Source organism: Neophocaena asiaeorientalis, unplaced genomic scaffold (genome assembly GCF_003031525.2).
Source record: "Neophocaena asiaeorientalis asiaeorientalis breed wild unplaced genomic scaffold, Neophocaena_asiaeorientalis_V1.1 scaffold363, whole genome shotgun sequence".
Classification (NCBI taxonomy): Eukaryota; Metazoa; Chordata; class Mammalia; order Artiodactyla; family Phocoenidae; genus Neophocaena; species Neophocaena asiaeorientalis.
In genome coordinates this window covers 672,551-685,225 of record NW_020172006.1, presented here as the reverse complement: position 1 = coordinate 685,225, position 12,675 = coordinate 672,551, and the positions used below count along the sequence as shown (strand labels likewise).

General features: G+C 35.7%; 1 protein-coding gene across 2 annotated transcripts in view; it reads left to right on the top strand.

Moving 5' to 3' along the window:
• RSF1 (remodeling and spacing factor 1) overlaps window positions 1-12,675 on the top strand; it is a 170,100-nt gene that overhangs the window by 129,252 nt on the left and 28,173 nt on the right. Inside the window, exons 1-4 of one of the 2 annotated variants that reach the window (XM_024749395.1) lie at window positions 198-215; window positions 3,200-4,965; window positions 6,709-6,915; window positions 11,295-11,399. In XM_024749395.1, coding sequence (XP_024605163.1) covers window positions 3,223-4,965; window positions 6,709-6,915; window positions 11,295-11,399 — 2,055 coding nt within the window. In that variant the 5' untranslated portion in view covers window positions 198-215; window positions 3,200-3,222. Of the gene's footprint in view, window positions 1-197; window positions 216-3,199; window positions 4,966-6,708; window positions 6,916-11,294; window positions 11,400-12,675 lie in introns of those variants that run through there. The other variant, XM_024749386.1, reaches the window with a different exon arrangement.

The following is a 12,675-nucleotide window of genomic DNA, read 5'->3' as shown; positions in this document are numbered from 1 at the left end:
CCCAAAAAAAAAAAAAAAAAAAAAAAGCAGGGGAAGAGGCAGAAGGCATAGGTCAACTGAACTTTGTAAGTCTCACCCAGATTTCCTCATGCATCTCATTGGCCAGAATTGGTTCACATGACCCTTAGCTATAAGGTATCTGAAGAGGCAAGTACTTTCTTGAACAAAATTAGAGTTGTAGTAGTAAGAAAGAAGAGGAGATTGATACTGGATAGGTAACTAGCAATGTCCTTCAGTGTTAACTTACATAGACATTCAGTGTTTCATTACATAGTGATTGGGATGGGTGGGAAAGCCCATAATAGGTGATTAATAGATAATTGTTGAGTAAATGTGCTTTAAAAACCCACAGTAAGTAACACTTGTCTTGAATCACCTTAAGTTTGTCAAGCAATGTTGCTGTTGCATTGTGATTTTAGAGGTGAATTTTTCCTTGAATCTTGTTACTTCAAATTTCATGTCTCTTAAACTTATTTGCATCTTCCTTTACAGTTAGTTTCCTTTTGACAGAACTTGTTAGAAATGCTTGTATAACTGAATGACCTTTTTACCAATTATGATTGTGCTTAAAATTTCATTTCATGTCATGGTTTTTGTGTCTTCGGTTTTAGGGATACATCCATGTGATCTACAGGAGCTAGAGATATAATTGTTGTTATGTTTTTCTCTTATAAGAGCTAAGCCAAAAAAAATATTGAATATTTTGGGGTTAAGAGAAATATAAGCCAGTGAAGAATAATTGTTGAGGTCACTTAGTCCAGCTGCTTTATTTATATATACATGAAGAAATGAGGATCAGAGAGTTTGTGACATATCTAAAGATACACCACTAGCTGAATTAGGATTACTGAACCTAGGAGTCTTGAAACTAATGTTACTCTTCATTTTATTTTGCCACGTTGTTACTCAAATCAAAATCAGTTTAAAGGACTTATCCATTCACCACCCGAAAAGCAATGTGTCATTTTAGCTTGGGTGGATGTCACAGTGAGAATCCTGGGTTGCTTTTTTTTTTGGCGGTACGCAGGCCTCTCCGTTGTGGAGCACAGGCTCCGGACGCACAGGCTCAGCGGCCATGGCTCACGGGCCCAGCCGCTCCACAGCATGTGGGATCTTCCTCGACCGGGGCACGAACCCGTGTCCCCTGCATCGGCAGGCGGACTCTCAACCACTGCACCACCAGGGAAGCCCCTGAGTTGCTTTTTGAACCAAAATATATAGAAAAACTATGAAATTGTGTTTAGTATACTCTTTGTATTAGGCTAAAGTTATTTATAAAGATGGTAATCTGTATTTTAATTGTTAACCAAGATATTTATTTAATTAGACTTCCTGATACATTAACCAATTTCAATGAATAGGAATTTACTAAACCTACTTAATCAATGGGAAAGGGAAGACATTCAAACTATGTAATTTCTGCCATGTCTTTAATTTTCTTAGTGACATGCATATGTTAAATAAGTATATGACAGTTAAAGAGGGAGGCACAATACTCTAATATCAGGTTCTCGGTAGTTATCAGTGGTTCTTGAATTTTTTATTTGCAGTATGATTGAACATAAAAGAAATGGTGGTTTGTAATAGAAGTACTTAACTTAAAAAAAAAGTACTTAACTTTTTAAAAGAAATGTTGAATTCTCAGTTTAAAGAATATGTCCTACTTCATCTCACTTCTGTCTATTACATTTTATTCCCACGAAAACGTTGAAACTCTGGTGTATCAACTTGGCAAGAATCTGTTCATAAAAAAGTTTTTAATTCCTATCTTGGTAAAACTTCATTAAGAAGTGAGGTTTTTCAGTTGCAAGGATAGGGTGAGGAAAATTTAGGTAAAATTAGTAGTTAAAGAATTCTGAAAACACTGCTCAGATTCCCTGAGCACAAGTTTAAAGTGTATATGCATTCTCTGTAATTCCATTCAAAGATTTATGATAGTTACTAAACATGACTCTTGTTATATTTATTTATTTATTTTTAATAAATTTATTTATTTTATTATTGGCTGCGTCGGGTCCTCGTTGCTGAGCGCGGGCTTTCTTTTAGTTGTGGTGCGCGGGAGCTACTCTTCATTGCAGTGTGTGGGCTTCTCATTGCAGTGGCCTCTCTCGTTGTGGAGCTCAGGCTCTAGGCGCACTGGCTTTAGTAGTTGTGGCACGCGGGCTCTAGAGCACAGGCTCAGTAGTTGTGGTGCACGGGCTTAGTTGCTCCATGGCATGTAGGATCTTCCTGGACCAGGGCTCGAACCTGTGTCCCCTGAATTGGCAGGCAGATTCTTAACCACTGCGTCACCAGGGAAGCCCCATACTTTTGTTATATTTAAATTTGCACTATTAGATACTCCATGAAAGTTGGAAATATATAGCCGATAAGGTAAAAAGAGGAGTTGACAGATAAACACAGTTTCCTTATAAAATACTAACTTCTGAAATGTTCAGTAATGGCATTTGATAAAGTAAACTGTAATATAACCATATTGAGGGATGTTACATAATTAAGTCCAATTTCTGTAAAGGCATTTAATATCATAAGAAAATGCTAATGTTTCAGTGAGAAAAATGGGGCAGCATGATCCCGGTGTTCTCAAAAATATATAAGACTAGAAGGAAGTAACCTAAAATACAATATTAATAGTGATTGCCTCTGAGTATTTGGATTATGGGCATGTTTTTTGTTTCTCTGTTTTTCATTTTCTGTACAGAATTGTTACTTTTATAACCTGATAAAACATAAAACATTTTCCCACTGCCTTGCTCATGTTACCTCAGTTAAATGAAGTTAAATGAAGTGCTCAGTGACTTGCAAAGAAGAACAGTTGTCAGGTTTTAAAACAAATATGGTCTTTTGGAAATGTTTTATGATATATTCTTAGTTTCATATTTTTGAGCCATCACTGGAGCTTGAATAAATTATTTGAGATGCATAAATATTTACATTTCATTGAGAACATTGAAGCTAAAAGTATAAAGCAGAAACCTGAGTTTTTCTAAATAATAGTTTTTTTAATATCTAGAAGTTGTACTTCAGAGTTTGGTAATTTTCTTTACTGTGTGATTTTATTTTTTATTGTCAGATGTCCAGTGACAGAAGCCACCTCTTTTAAGAGAGAAACTTCGAATGGAAATATATTTTATGTTTTGCCTTATATATTTTATAATCTCGAATGCTTAGATTCATGTGAACATTTTCTGATTTTTAGAGCAACGGAAGGAAAGTGAAAAGATGAAAAGTGAAGAGCAGCGAGTAGATTCAGAAAACTGTTCTACACCCAATGCTCTAGAAGAGGCTACTGTGAAAATAGAAAAAGAAGATGAAAAGGAACTTGTAAAACTGCCTGTCATAGTGAAGCTAGAAAAACCTTTGCCAGAAAGCGAAGAAAAAAAGATTATCAAAGAAGAAAGTGATTCCTTCAAGGAAAATGTCAAACCCGTAAAAGTCGAAGTGAAGGAATGTAGAGCAGATCCTAGAGATATCAAAGGTAGCATGGAGAAGCCAGAGCCTGAGAGGCTAGATTTTGCTGGCAATGTTAAATCTTCTCAAGAAATCACTGAGAAGTCTACTGAAGAAACCGAGAAACTTAAAAATGACCAGCAGGCCAAGATACCACTAAAAAAACGAGAAATTAAACTGAGTGATGATTTTGACAGTCCAATCAAAGGACCTTTGTGTAAATCAGTTACTCCAACAAAAGAGTTTTTGAAAGATGAAATAAAACAAGAGGAAGAGACTTGTAAAAGGATCTCTACAATCACTACTTTTGGTCATGAAGGGAAACAGCTGGTAAATGGAGAAGTTAGTGATGAAAGGGTAACTCCAAATTTTAAGACAGAACAGATGGAGATGAAGTTTTATGATACAAAGGAAGATAGCTGTAGCCCCTCTAAGGACAGAAGTGTCATCATGGAGGGAAATGGAGCAGAGTCTTTGAATTCTGTCATAACGAGTATGAAAATAGGTGATCTTGAGAAAGAAGTGGTCACTTTAGGGAAAGATGCAGATAGTTCAATATCAGCCTTAGAGACACAGAGTCACAAAGGGCACATAGAGGAAACTGGTCCTCCAGAAATGGAAACTCCTCTTGAGACTTCTGAAATAGCAAAGGATCTCTCTTTAAAAACTGCTTTATGTACCGCTGAATCCTGTAGCATGAGAATTGAAGAGAGGTCTTCCAAAAGTAAGAAGGATAAGCGCCCACCAGTCCTAGAATGTCTTGAAAAGTTAGAGAAGTCCAAAAAGACTTTTCTTGATAAAGACACACAAAGATTGAGTCCGATACCAGAGGAGGTTCCAAAGAGTACTGTAGAATCAGTAAACGCAGGGTTTCCTGAGACAGCTGAAACTTCTCCATCGTCTAACGTGACTGTCCACTGTGAGAAACTAGCCTCAGAAAAAGAAGTGGTAGAGTGTCAGAATAGCAGTTCCACTGAAGGTCAGTCTTTGGAGAAAATAGACGCAGAAATTTTAAAAGTGGATGCTGAATCCACAAAGGTAGAAGTGGATGATCTGGACAATGCCCAGACCTCTGGCACAGGTGATCCTTCTGAGACAAAGGGTTCTATGCAAAAAAGCAAATTTAAATATAAGTTGATTCCTGAAGAAGAAACCACTGCCTCAGAGAACACAGAAATAACCTCTGAAAGGCAGAAAGAGGGTATCAAATTAACAATTAGGATATCCAGTCGGAAGAAGAAGCCAGATTCTCCTCCCAAAATTCTAGAGCCAGAAACCAAGCAAGAGAAGACAGAAAAGGAAGAAGAGAAAACAAATGTGGGTCGTACCTTAAGGAGGTCTCCAAGAATATCTAGACCCACAGCAAAAGTAGCTGAAATCAGAGATCAGAAAGCTGATAAAAAAAGAGGGGAAGGAGAAGATGAAGTGGAAGAAGAGTCAGCAGCTTTGCAAAAAACTGAGAAAAAAGAAAATTTGAAAAAAACAGAGAAGGATACAAATTCTAAAGTAACCAAGGTAAAATTTCTTCTACTCTGAGTTTTAATTTTTCTTAGAAATACTTGGCTCTGAGTGTTTGTAGCTGTTTGCTTTTGGCTAAATTAGCTCATTCAAAGATAACTAAAAGAACAACCACCACAAAAAAGCCTCTCTTCCTATATCTGAGATGCTTTTTCTTAGTAGTTATCTCCAGACATTAAATTTCAGACTGTATAATCTTGTCATCTTTTAAACTTTTTCTCTATTATAGGCAATATAGAAATATATTCTCTGTATTGTAAACTATCCAAGTAATACCTAACCTGTATGATTGAAAAATGAAAATTCCTTAGAAACACTATTAACAGTTTGGGCTTCATCTCTTTGCAGTCCTTTTTCCATATATTCATGTCCATGTTCGTAAATACTTCCCATTCTTTTAAAAAATGGATCGAATCAAATTATTTTTCTATGAGCTTTTCACTTAACAGTGTGTGTCTGAACTCTACATATCAGCAGACATAGTCTACTTTTTGGTTATTGGCAGCCACGTAGTATTCCACAGTGTGGGTGTACCTCAGTTTATTTAACCACTCCCTGCTTGATTGACATTTAGGTCGTTTCCAATTTTTCACTATTACAGGCAGTGCTGCATTGAAGATCCTTTTGGACATGAGTGAGTATTTCTTTAGAATAGACCCCTAGAATTGGAATTGCTGGGTCAAGGGGCATATGTGTTTTAAGTTCTGATGGCTTTCTCTATATTGCCCTCCAAAAAAGGCCCAGTTAATGTACCTTCTCATTGCCAGTGTTTGAGGGTGCCTCTGTGTCCCCATTTTAATCATTAGTCATAGAGCCAGAATTTTTTTTTTTTCTATGACCCTCTTATTTTAAGCAAAATCTAGTACAAGTCTTTGGCTAGTCTATGGGAGTTTGTTGTAATTAAAAGTGCTACTTTTGTTTTTGATGTATTTAAGTGGTCAGATTGTTCTTAATTGCAAGTGATCCTTTGTCTCCTGAAATACTAAATTTTTAAATTTTTACTTAAAAAAAATTTCCCCTTTTGTTGTTAGAATTATTTTGGTCTTTGGTGGGGACTTAAAGTGTAGGAGTGAACAGAAATATGACTTAAAATATTGTGAAGCCAGCCAATAAAAAGCAGTTCCCAACATTATAAAGTTATTCTCTGAATAATATTTTTTAAGTTTGTCAGGATTTTTGTATGCATTTTTGACCTATTAAATTTTTTAAATTCATCACTAATACGGGAATTAAATTTTTTATGTAACAATATAGTCATCGCTCTATTATAGAGCCTTTGAAAAGTGCATGATCTTTGACCCAGAATCCTCTTTGAGGAATTTATCTTAACCACAGAAGTGTGTGTAAAAGTTTGTATTTGCAAGGATACACTGTTTATGAAAGTGAAAAATGGAAAACTACCTAAATGTCTGTCTAGTAGTGGATTAGATAAATATAGCTATGTGATGGCTTATACATATATATACACACACACATGATGTTAGGAGACTATTTTATAACTAGGGAAAATAGTTATGAGACAGAATGTTCATTATAATTCTCCCTTCCAAAGAGTAGAAAAAATTAATGGAAATATATACCCAACTTTAATAGTAGGTATATCTGTGGATGAAGCCACAATAATTTTTCTTTTCTTCTTTGTGTATTCACTAAATATTCTACAATGCACATGTAATCAGAAGTGTGTTTTTTTAACATTCTTATTACATCAGATTATCCTAATGTTTTATTTTATACAAGGTAAAACCCAAAGGCAAAGTTCGATGGACTGGTTCTCGAACACGTGGCAGGTGGAAATATTCCAGCAATGATGAAAGTGAAGGGTCTGACAGTGAAAAATCATCTGCAGCTTCGGAAGAGGAGGAAGAAAAGGAAAGTGAAGACGCCATCCTAGCAGATGATGATGAACCATGCAAAAAATGTGGCCTTCCAAACCATCCTGAACTAGTATGTACCTGATCTAAATGGACAGTATTCAGATGATGGGCATGCTGTGGTGTGAAGCAGCCTAACTTCTGGGTTTGATCATGATTTCAGTTTTGTGTGTGCAAAATAGCCTTTATTTCTGTTTCTCAGATAATAACCCAACTCTAGGGAGGATTAGGATCTTGCTTTCATTCTTACCTGGCTTTATATTGATATTTCCTCTACTTAAGCATGCACTTCTAATCTCTTCTCACAGATCAATTAGTTTATTCAAATATTTCTATTCTGTTTTTTTCCTTTAAAGTTTTCTTCTTTTCCTTTAAGTCACTTTATAATGATATTTCTGAAGTGGCAGCTTTAAATAAGTAAGACCTGAAGGGCCTGTTGCCTTTCTGTAAAAACATGTAAGTCAAGTAGTAACCTAGTAGGGCTTTAAACTTTAGAAAGTGGACAGTTGTAAAAAAAATTTTAAGAGGATAATTATAGACTAGATATATTCAGAAAAATAGTGACAGATTTACACGGGACTTCCTTGTTTAGGAAGTAAGTTCTTCAAAGACTGCCTAAATCAGGAAAACCAGTTCCTAACCTATATATGTATTTTTGCAGTTCATAAGTGCTTTCTAAAGAACCTATTGAGGAAACACTCTTGTTATGCTCAATTCTATGCAACCGTTCTGTTCTTTTGAATAGATTTGACTTTAAAAGCAAGGTCCACCTATTAAGCAGAAAGAGACATAAAGAAAGAAACTTCCACATAGGTTGAGTTGTATGGGAGCAGAAATAAGTTATGTAAAGTTGCCAAGCACAGTTCCTGATAATCTGTTGTGTGCTGGGGTAAAGCTGTTTTCTTCCTACATGTGAAAATCGTATCTGGAAACCAAATCAGTGAAGTTCATCAAATCCCAGTAGTTGCAGAGGGTTCAAGTAAAAGATGTAACTTAGACCCAGAGAATAACTTTAGCTCTGAGAAGAACAGTTGTCAAAAGTACACTGAGAAGACCCTTCTAAGCATTTTTATGATCATCAAACTATAAAAGTTAGGTAAAGACTTTCGTGTGGAGAAGGGCAAAGAGAAGATTGAGATAGTGGTCTTTTCTGCCCCTAAATCAAGTAAAAATCAATATTTGTGTTCTTTCCCTACCATTTCCTAATATTTTTTTACACTGAGAGAATGCATTTTGACTGGGGCAGCAATAGACGTCAATGACAAAGGGGTGTGAAGAAATGAAAAGTAAAATGAGGTGAGCAGAAATGACATCCAGGAGATGGAGAAAGTTGTACCCTTCTTGGAACACACATAGGATTTTTATTTGGTTATCTTAATAACTGCTCTGAAAATCCCATTGCTGGTTATTGTGCCAAAGAGAAAGACATTGGAAACTGAAGATCCCAAATATGGTGGATTTCTTATGCTATATATTTAAGGATAATCCTCAAATAAAAATATTAGGCAGCTGTTGTGTGTTAAGTGGTAGGGAAATGATGGTGAATTAGATGTGGTCCTTGTTCTCTTTGAGCTTACAGCAGAAAAGCAATAAATTCATAGATGAGTATAGAACTCGATCGGGTTTTTCAGATGTTTTAGTGAAAATAAGTGGATCATTGCCTGAAGCTTGGAAATCTCACGTAGTAGTATTTATTTTAATGGGTTTTTACCTTTCTTGAAGAATAGAGACAATCATCATTTTAGAAATAAACTGAATTCTAAAAGTTTATTTTTAACTTTGTTATTTGAAATTTAGATTATGTGTTAACATAGAAATGATGTGATAAATAGAATCAGGTGCCCAGGTTAGTCCACATGTGCCTATGTAAGCAATCAATCACATAACTGAAGTATAATGTTAATATAACTTAAATTGAATTCTGGCTATTGGTAGCAAATGGAGAAGGGAGTTTTCCACTTTTAAAATGTGTGCACATTCCGTCCCCCACTCTAAACCCTCCCCATGGTACATGTTAGCAATTCAGAAACTATATATAACTATATACAAATGAAACTATATACAAATAAATAAAGTGTAGATAATGGGAGCCAGCTTTCTCACTGTTAAAGGCGTTACAAATAAGGCTGAAGGCTAGAATGAACCCTGTGGTGCTGGATTAGATGGTGAGTTATTAGTATGAACTCATACTTATTTTAATATAGATATATGTATATACATGGGGTACTATACATACATGTATTTCCTAGCTCTGTCCTCTGTGAGAACTTAGAATCAGGGATACCCAGGAGCAGTGAGCACTCAGCACCCAGATCTCGATTTCTAAATACCATTCTCCAATAAAGGAACCAGTGTTTCTGGGGAAAATGGCTGATTCTAAGGCTTGGGCAAGGAAAATATAAGATGTGCCTAGAGTATCCTGTATTACCAGAAAGTAAGGAAGTGCTTTAAAAAAAAATAAAAGCATGCAAATGAGTCCTAAGGACACAGGGGCCAACTTGAAAACTCCTACTATATCAATGGCTAGAACAATTTGAACAATAAATTAAATAATTGTTTTAGATTATAACCCAAGGAATAAAATAATATTCATTAGTTCATTCCGATAAAAATAAATAATTGAATAAACAAAAAAATGGGGTAATGGGGGAGGGACATTTTTTTTTTTTTAACAGAAGAATTCCAAGTAGCAAATGTTGAGGGCATGAGGAAAACAGAAAATCACCATTAGAACACCACAGTAATAATTGTTTTGTTTTGTTTTGCTTGTGGGATCTTAGTTCCCAGACCAGGGATCGAACCCAGGTCCCAGGCAGTGGAAGCGCAGAGTCCTAACCACTGGACCACCAGGGAATTCCCAGTAATAATTATTGCAGCAAGATCCACTGATGAGTCCTAAAACTAGTGGGTGAAGCTGTAAGGAAAACCAGGGTGTAGCATAACTTCAACATATCTTCCCCCCAATTATTTATTAATTACTGTGGTGATTTTAACTTATCTCTACAAATTCTTTGATACTCCTCTCTTCAGAAAGTGGAGCTTAATTCCCTTCCCCGTGAGTATGGGCTGGAGTTATCACTTTTAATGAGAATAGAGTATAGAAAGTGAAAAGTAACTTTACAGTGATGAAAAACAACAGACACTACTATAACCAAGTGATCAAAGTTAATATCACCAGTAATAAGTCATATTGTACAATTTGAACAGTAAGTTATCAAATTGTTACACTATCATGTACCCCCAGATATGATGTAGTGAGCAGGGCATTTCACCTCTATGGTATTCTCCAAAACCCATAACTTCAGTCTAATCATGAGAAGACATCAGACAAACCCAAACTGAGGGCAGTCTGCATAATATCTGAGTAGTACTCTGCAAAACTGTCAAAGTCATGGAAAGCAAAGAAAGACCAAGATACTGTTACAGATCAGAGGAAATTAAGAAGAGATGATGAAATGCAGTGTAATATCCTGGGTTGGATCCTAGAATCAAAAAAAGGACAATAGTGGAAAAACTGGTGAAGTCCGAATAACGTCTGTTGTTTAGTTAATAGTTTTATACTGATGTTAATTTCTTAAGTTTTGGTAAATGTACCATGGTTATGTAAGATATTAACGTTAGTGTCCTATCTTGGCAACTCTTCCATAAATCTAAAATTATTTTAAAATAAATGATTTTTTTAAGTTCATGAGTGTGTACCATTTTAAGTTTTAGAGAACTGGTCATCTGAAACTCGAATAGCAAAAAATAATCAGCTTAAGATTAATTATTCGTAGCTTTTTTATTGAACATAATTGTCCTTAGTGTAGTTCCATTCCTCTCATGTTTGAATTTACATGATAAAAGGAGCCATGAATGTTTCTTACAGATAGGTAATTGAAATGCTATTTACAGTGGAAATTATTTGTATTTTAAAAATCCTGTGTGTGGTAGGGAAGTTTATGGTACTTCAGCTATAAAACTCTGTTATAAAGAATGTATTATATTCCTCATGGCGTACAAAAAAAGGATTTTAACTCTAGTTCAGAAAAGACTTGTTATTTTTCACTTAATTTATTAGCTTAACATTTCTTTTTTTTGGTTCTAAATTTTTTTTAAAAAAATTATATTAGAAAAAATAAAAAAATAAAAAAAATTATATCTTAGAGGGGAGTTTCCTGGCGGTCCAGTGGTTAGGACTCCGCACTCTCACTGCCAAGGGCTCAGGTTCAATCCCTGGTCAGGGAACTAACATCCCACAAGCTGTGCAGTGAGGCCCCCCCCCCGAAAAAAAAAGACGTGTTGGGATCCTAATTATCAGAGCTTTTTTATTATTATGCTATATGCAGATAAAGAGTATAGTATAGTATATTACTTAGTTTTATGCTAAGAAATATAGAATGTCCTTATTTAACTTGAGTCATTGAATATTAGTCATAGTTAGGTTGACAATTAATCTGTGGTTTATTTCAGATTCTCCTGTGCGACTCTTGTGACAGTGGATACCACACTGCCTGCCTTCGCCCTCCTCTCATGATCATCCCAGATGGAGAATGGTTCTGCCCCCCTTGCCAACATGTATGATGACCCAGCACAGTTTTGTTTTTCCAGTCTTTGATTTTATGTTTAAATTAATATTTCTTGACAGCCACTAAACATTTTAATCTTCAATTTGTAGATATTGTTCATCTCTTGTTTAAATTTCTGTGAAACTAGAGACTATTGATAAAAACTACCTTTTAGGGCTTCCCTGGTGGCGCAGTGGTTGAGAGTCTGCCTGCCGATGCAGGGGACACGGGTTCGTGCCCCAGTCTGGGAAGATCCCACATGCCGCAGAGCGGCTGGGCCCGTGAGCCATGGCCGCTGAGCCTGTGCATCCGGAGCCTGTGCTCCGCAACAGAAGAGGCCACAACAGTGAGAGGCCCACGTACCGCAAAAAAAACCCCAAAAAACAACTACCTTTTATTAGTGTCTTTTAGTTCTTCCCTTTATTTTTTTTCCAAAGCAATTCTTAGAAGACCTCTGGGTTTTGTAAAATTATAATCTCTGGTTTATTTTTTCTCACATTCGTTAAAGGCACAAAAACCCCCCAAATTAAGATAATATACAAGGGAAGAAGTAAGTTTCTTCCTTTTGTTTATCCCTTTGTTTCATTCTCTCTTTCATTTCTGCCTACCTTCTTTTTGTCAGTCTTATAGATGGTATTATGAATTATGCACCATTATAATATTACTATGAATAGAAACATGGATTCTGTTTCTCTCGTATCTCGATTCAGGTGGATTCCTTTTAAAACTGAAGAGCAGGATATTTTTTTTGCATCCAAGAGGTCTTTTCTCTCACAAGCCCAGTCTCATTTTACTTTAAAAATGATGGTGTTGGGACTTCCCTGGCAGTCCAGTGGTTAGGACTCCGCACTTCCACTGCAGGGAGCATGGGTTCGATCCCTGGTTGGGGAACTAAGATGCCGCAAGCCGCACAGTGCAGCCATAAAAAAAAAAAAGATGGCCTTTATTGCATTTCTTAGTAAAGTGGAATTTTTTTGGCTTAGCATCACTTTAGCAATTACATTCTTCAGCTCTGTTTTGACCCAGTAACCATGTGGCATGGTTTTGTAAATTTTTTTCCATTCTCTTTTTTAAAAAATAGTGATTGCCACCGTTGTATTTTTATTGTACATAAACCTTCTTCCTTAAAAATGTCTTAGGATTTAAAAAAATTTTTAATCACTGTCATGTATATACAGTGAACCAAATGCTATTTTAAACATTGATTACTGCTAGCAAGATAGGCATTGAACATGTTTCTCAGCAAAGCTATAAGTTTCTTTAACATGTGTGTTACTTTAAAGATA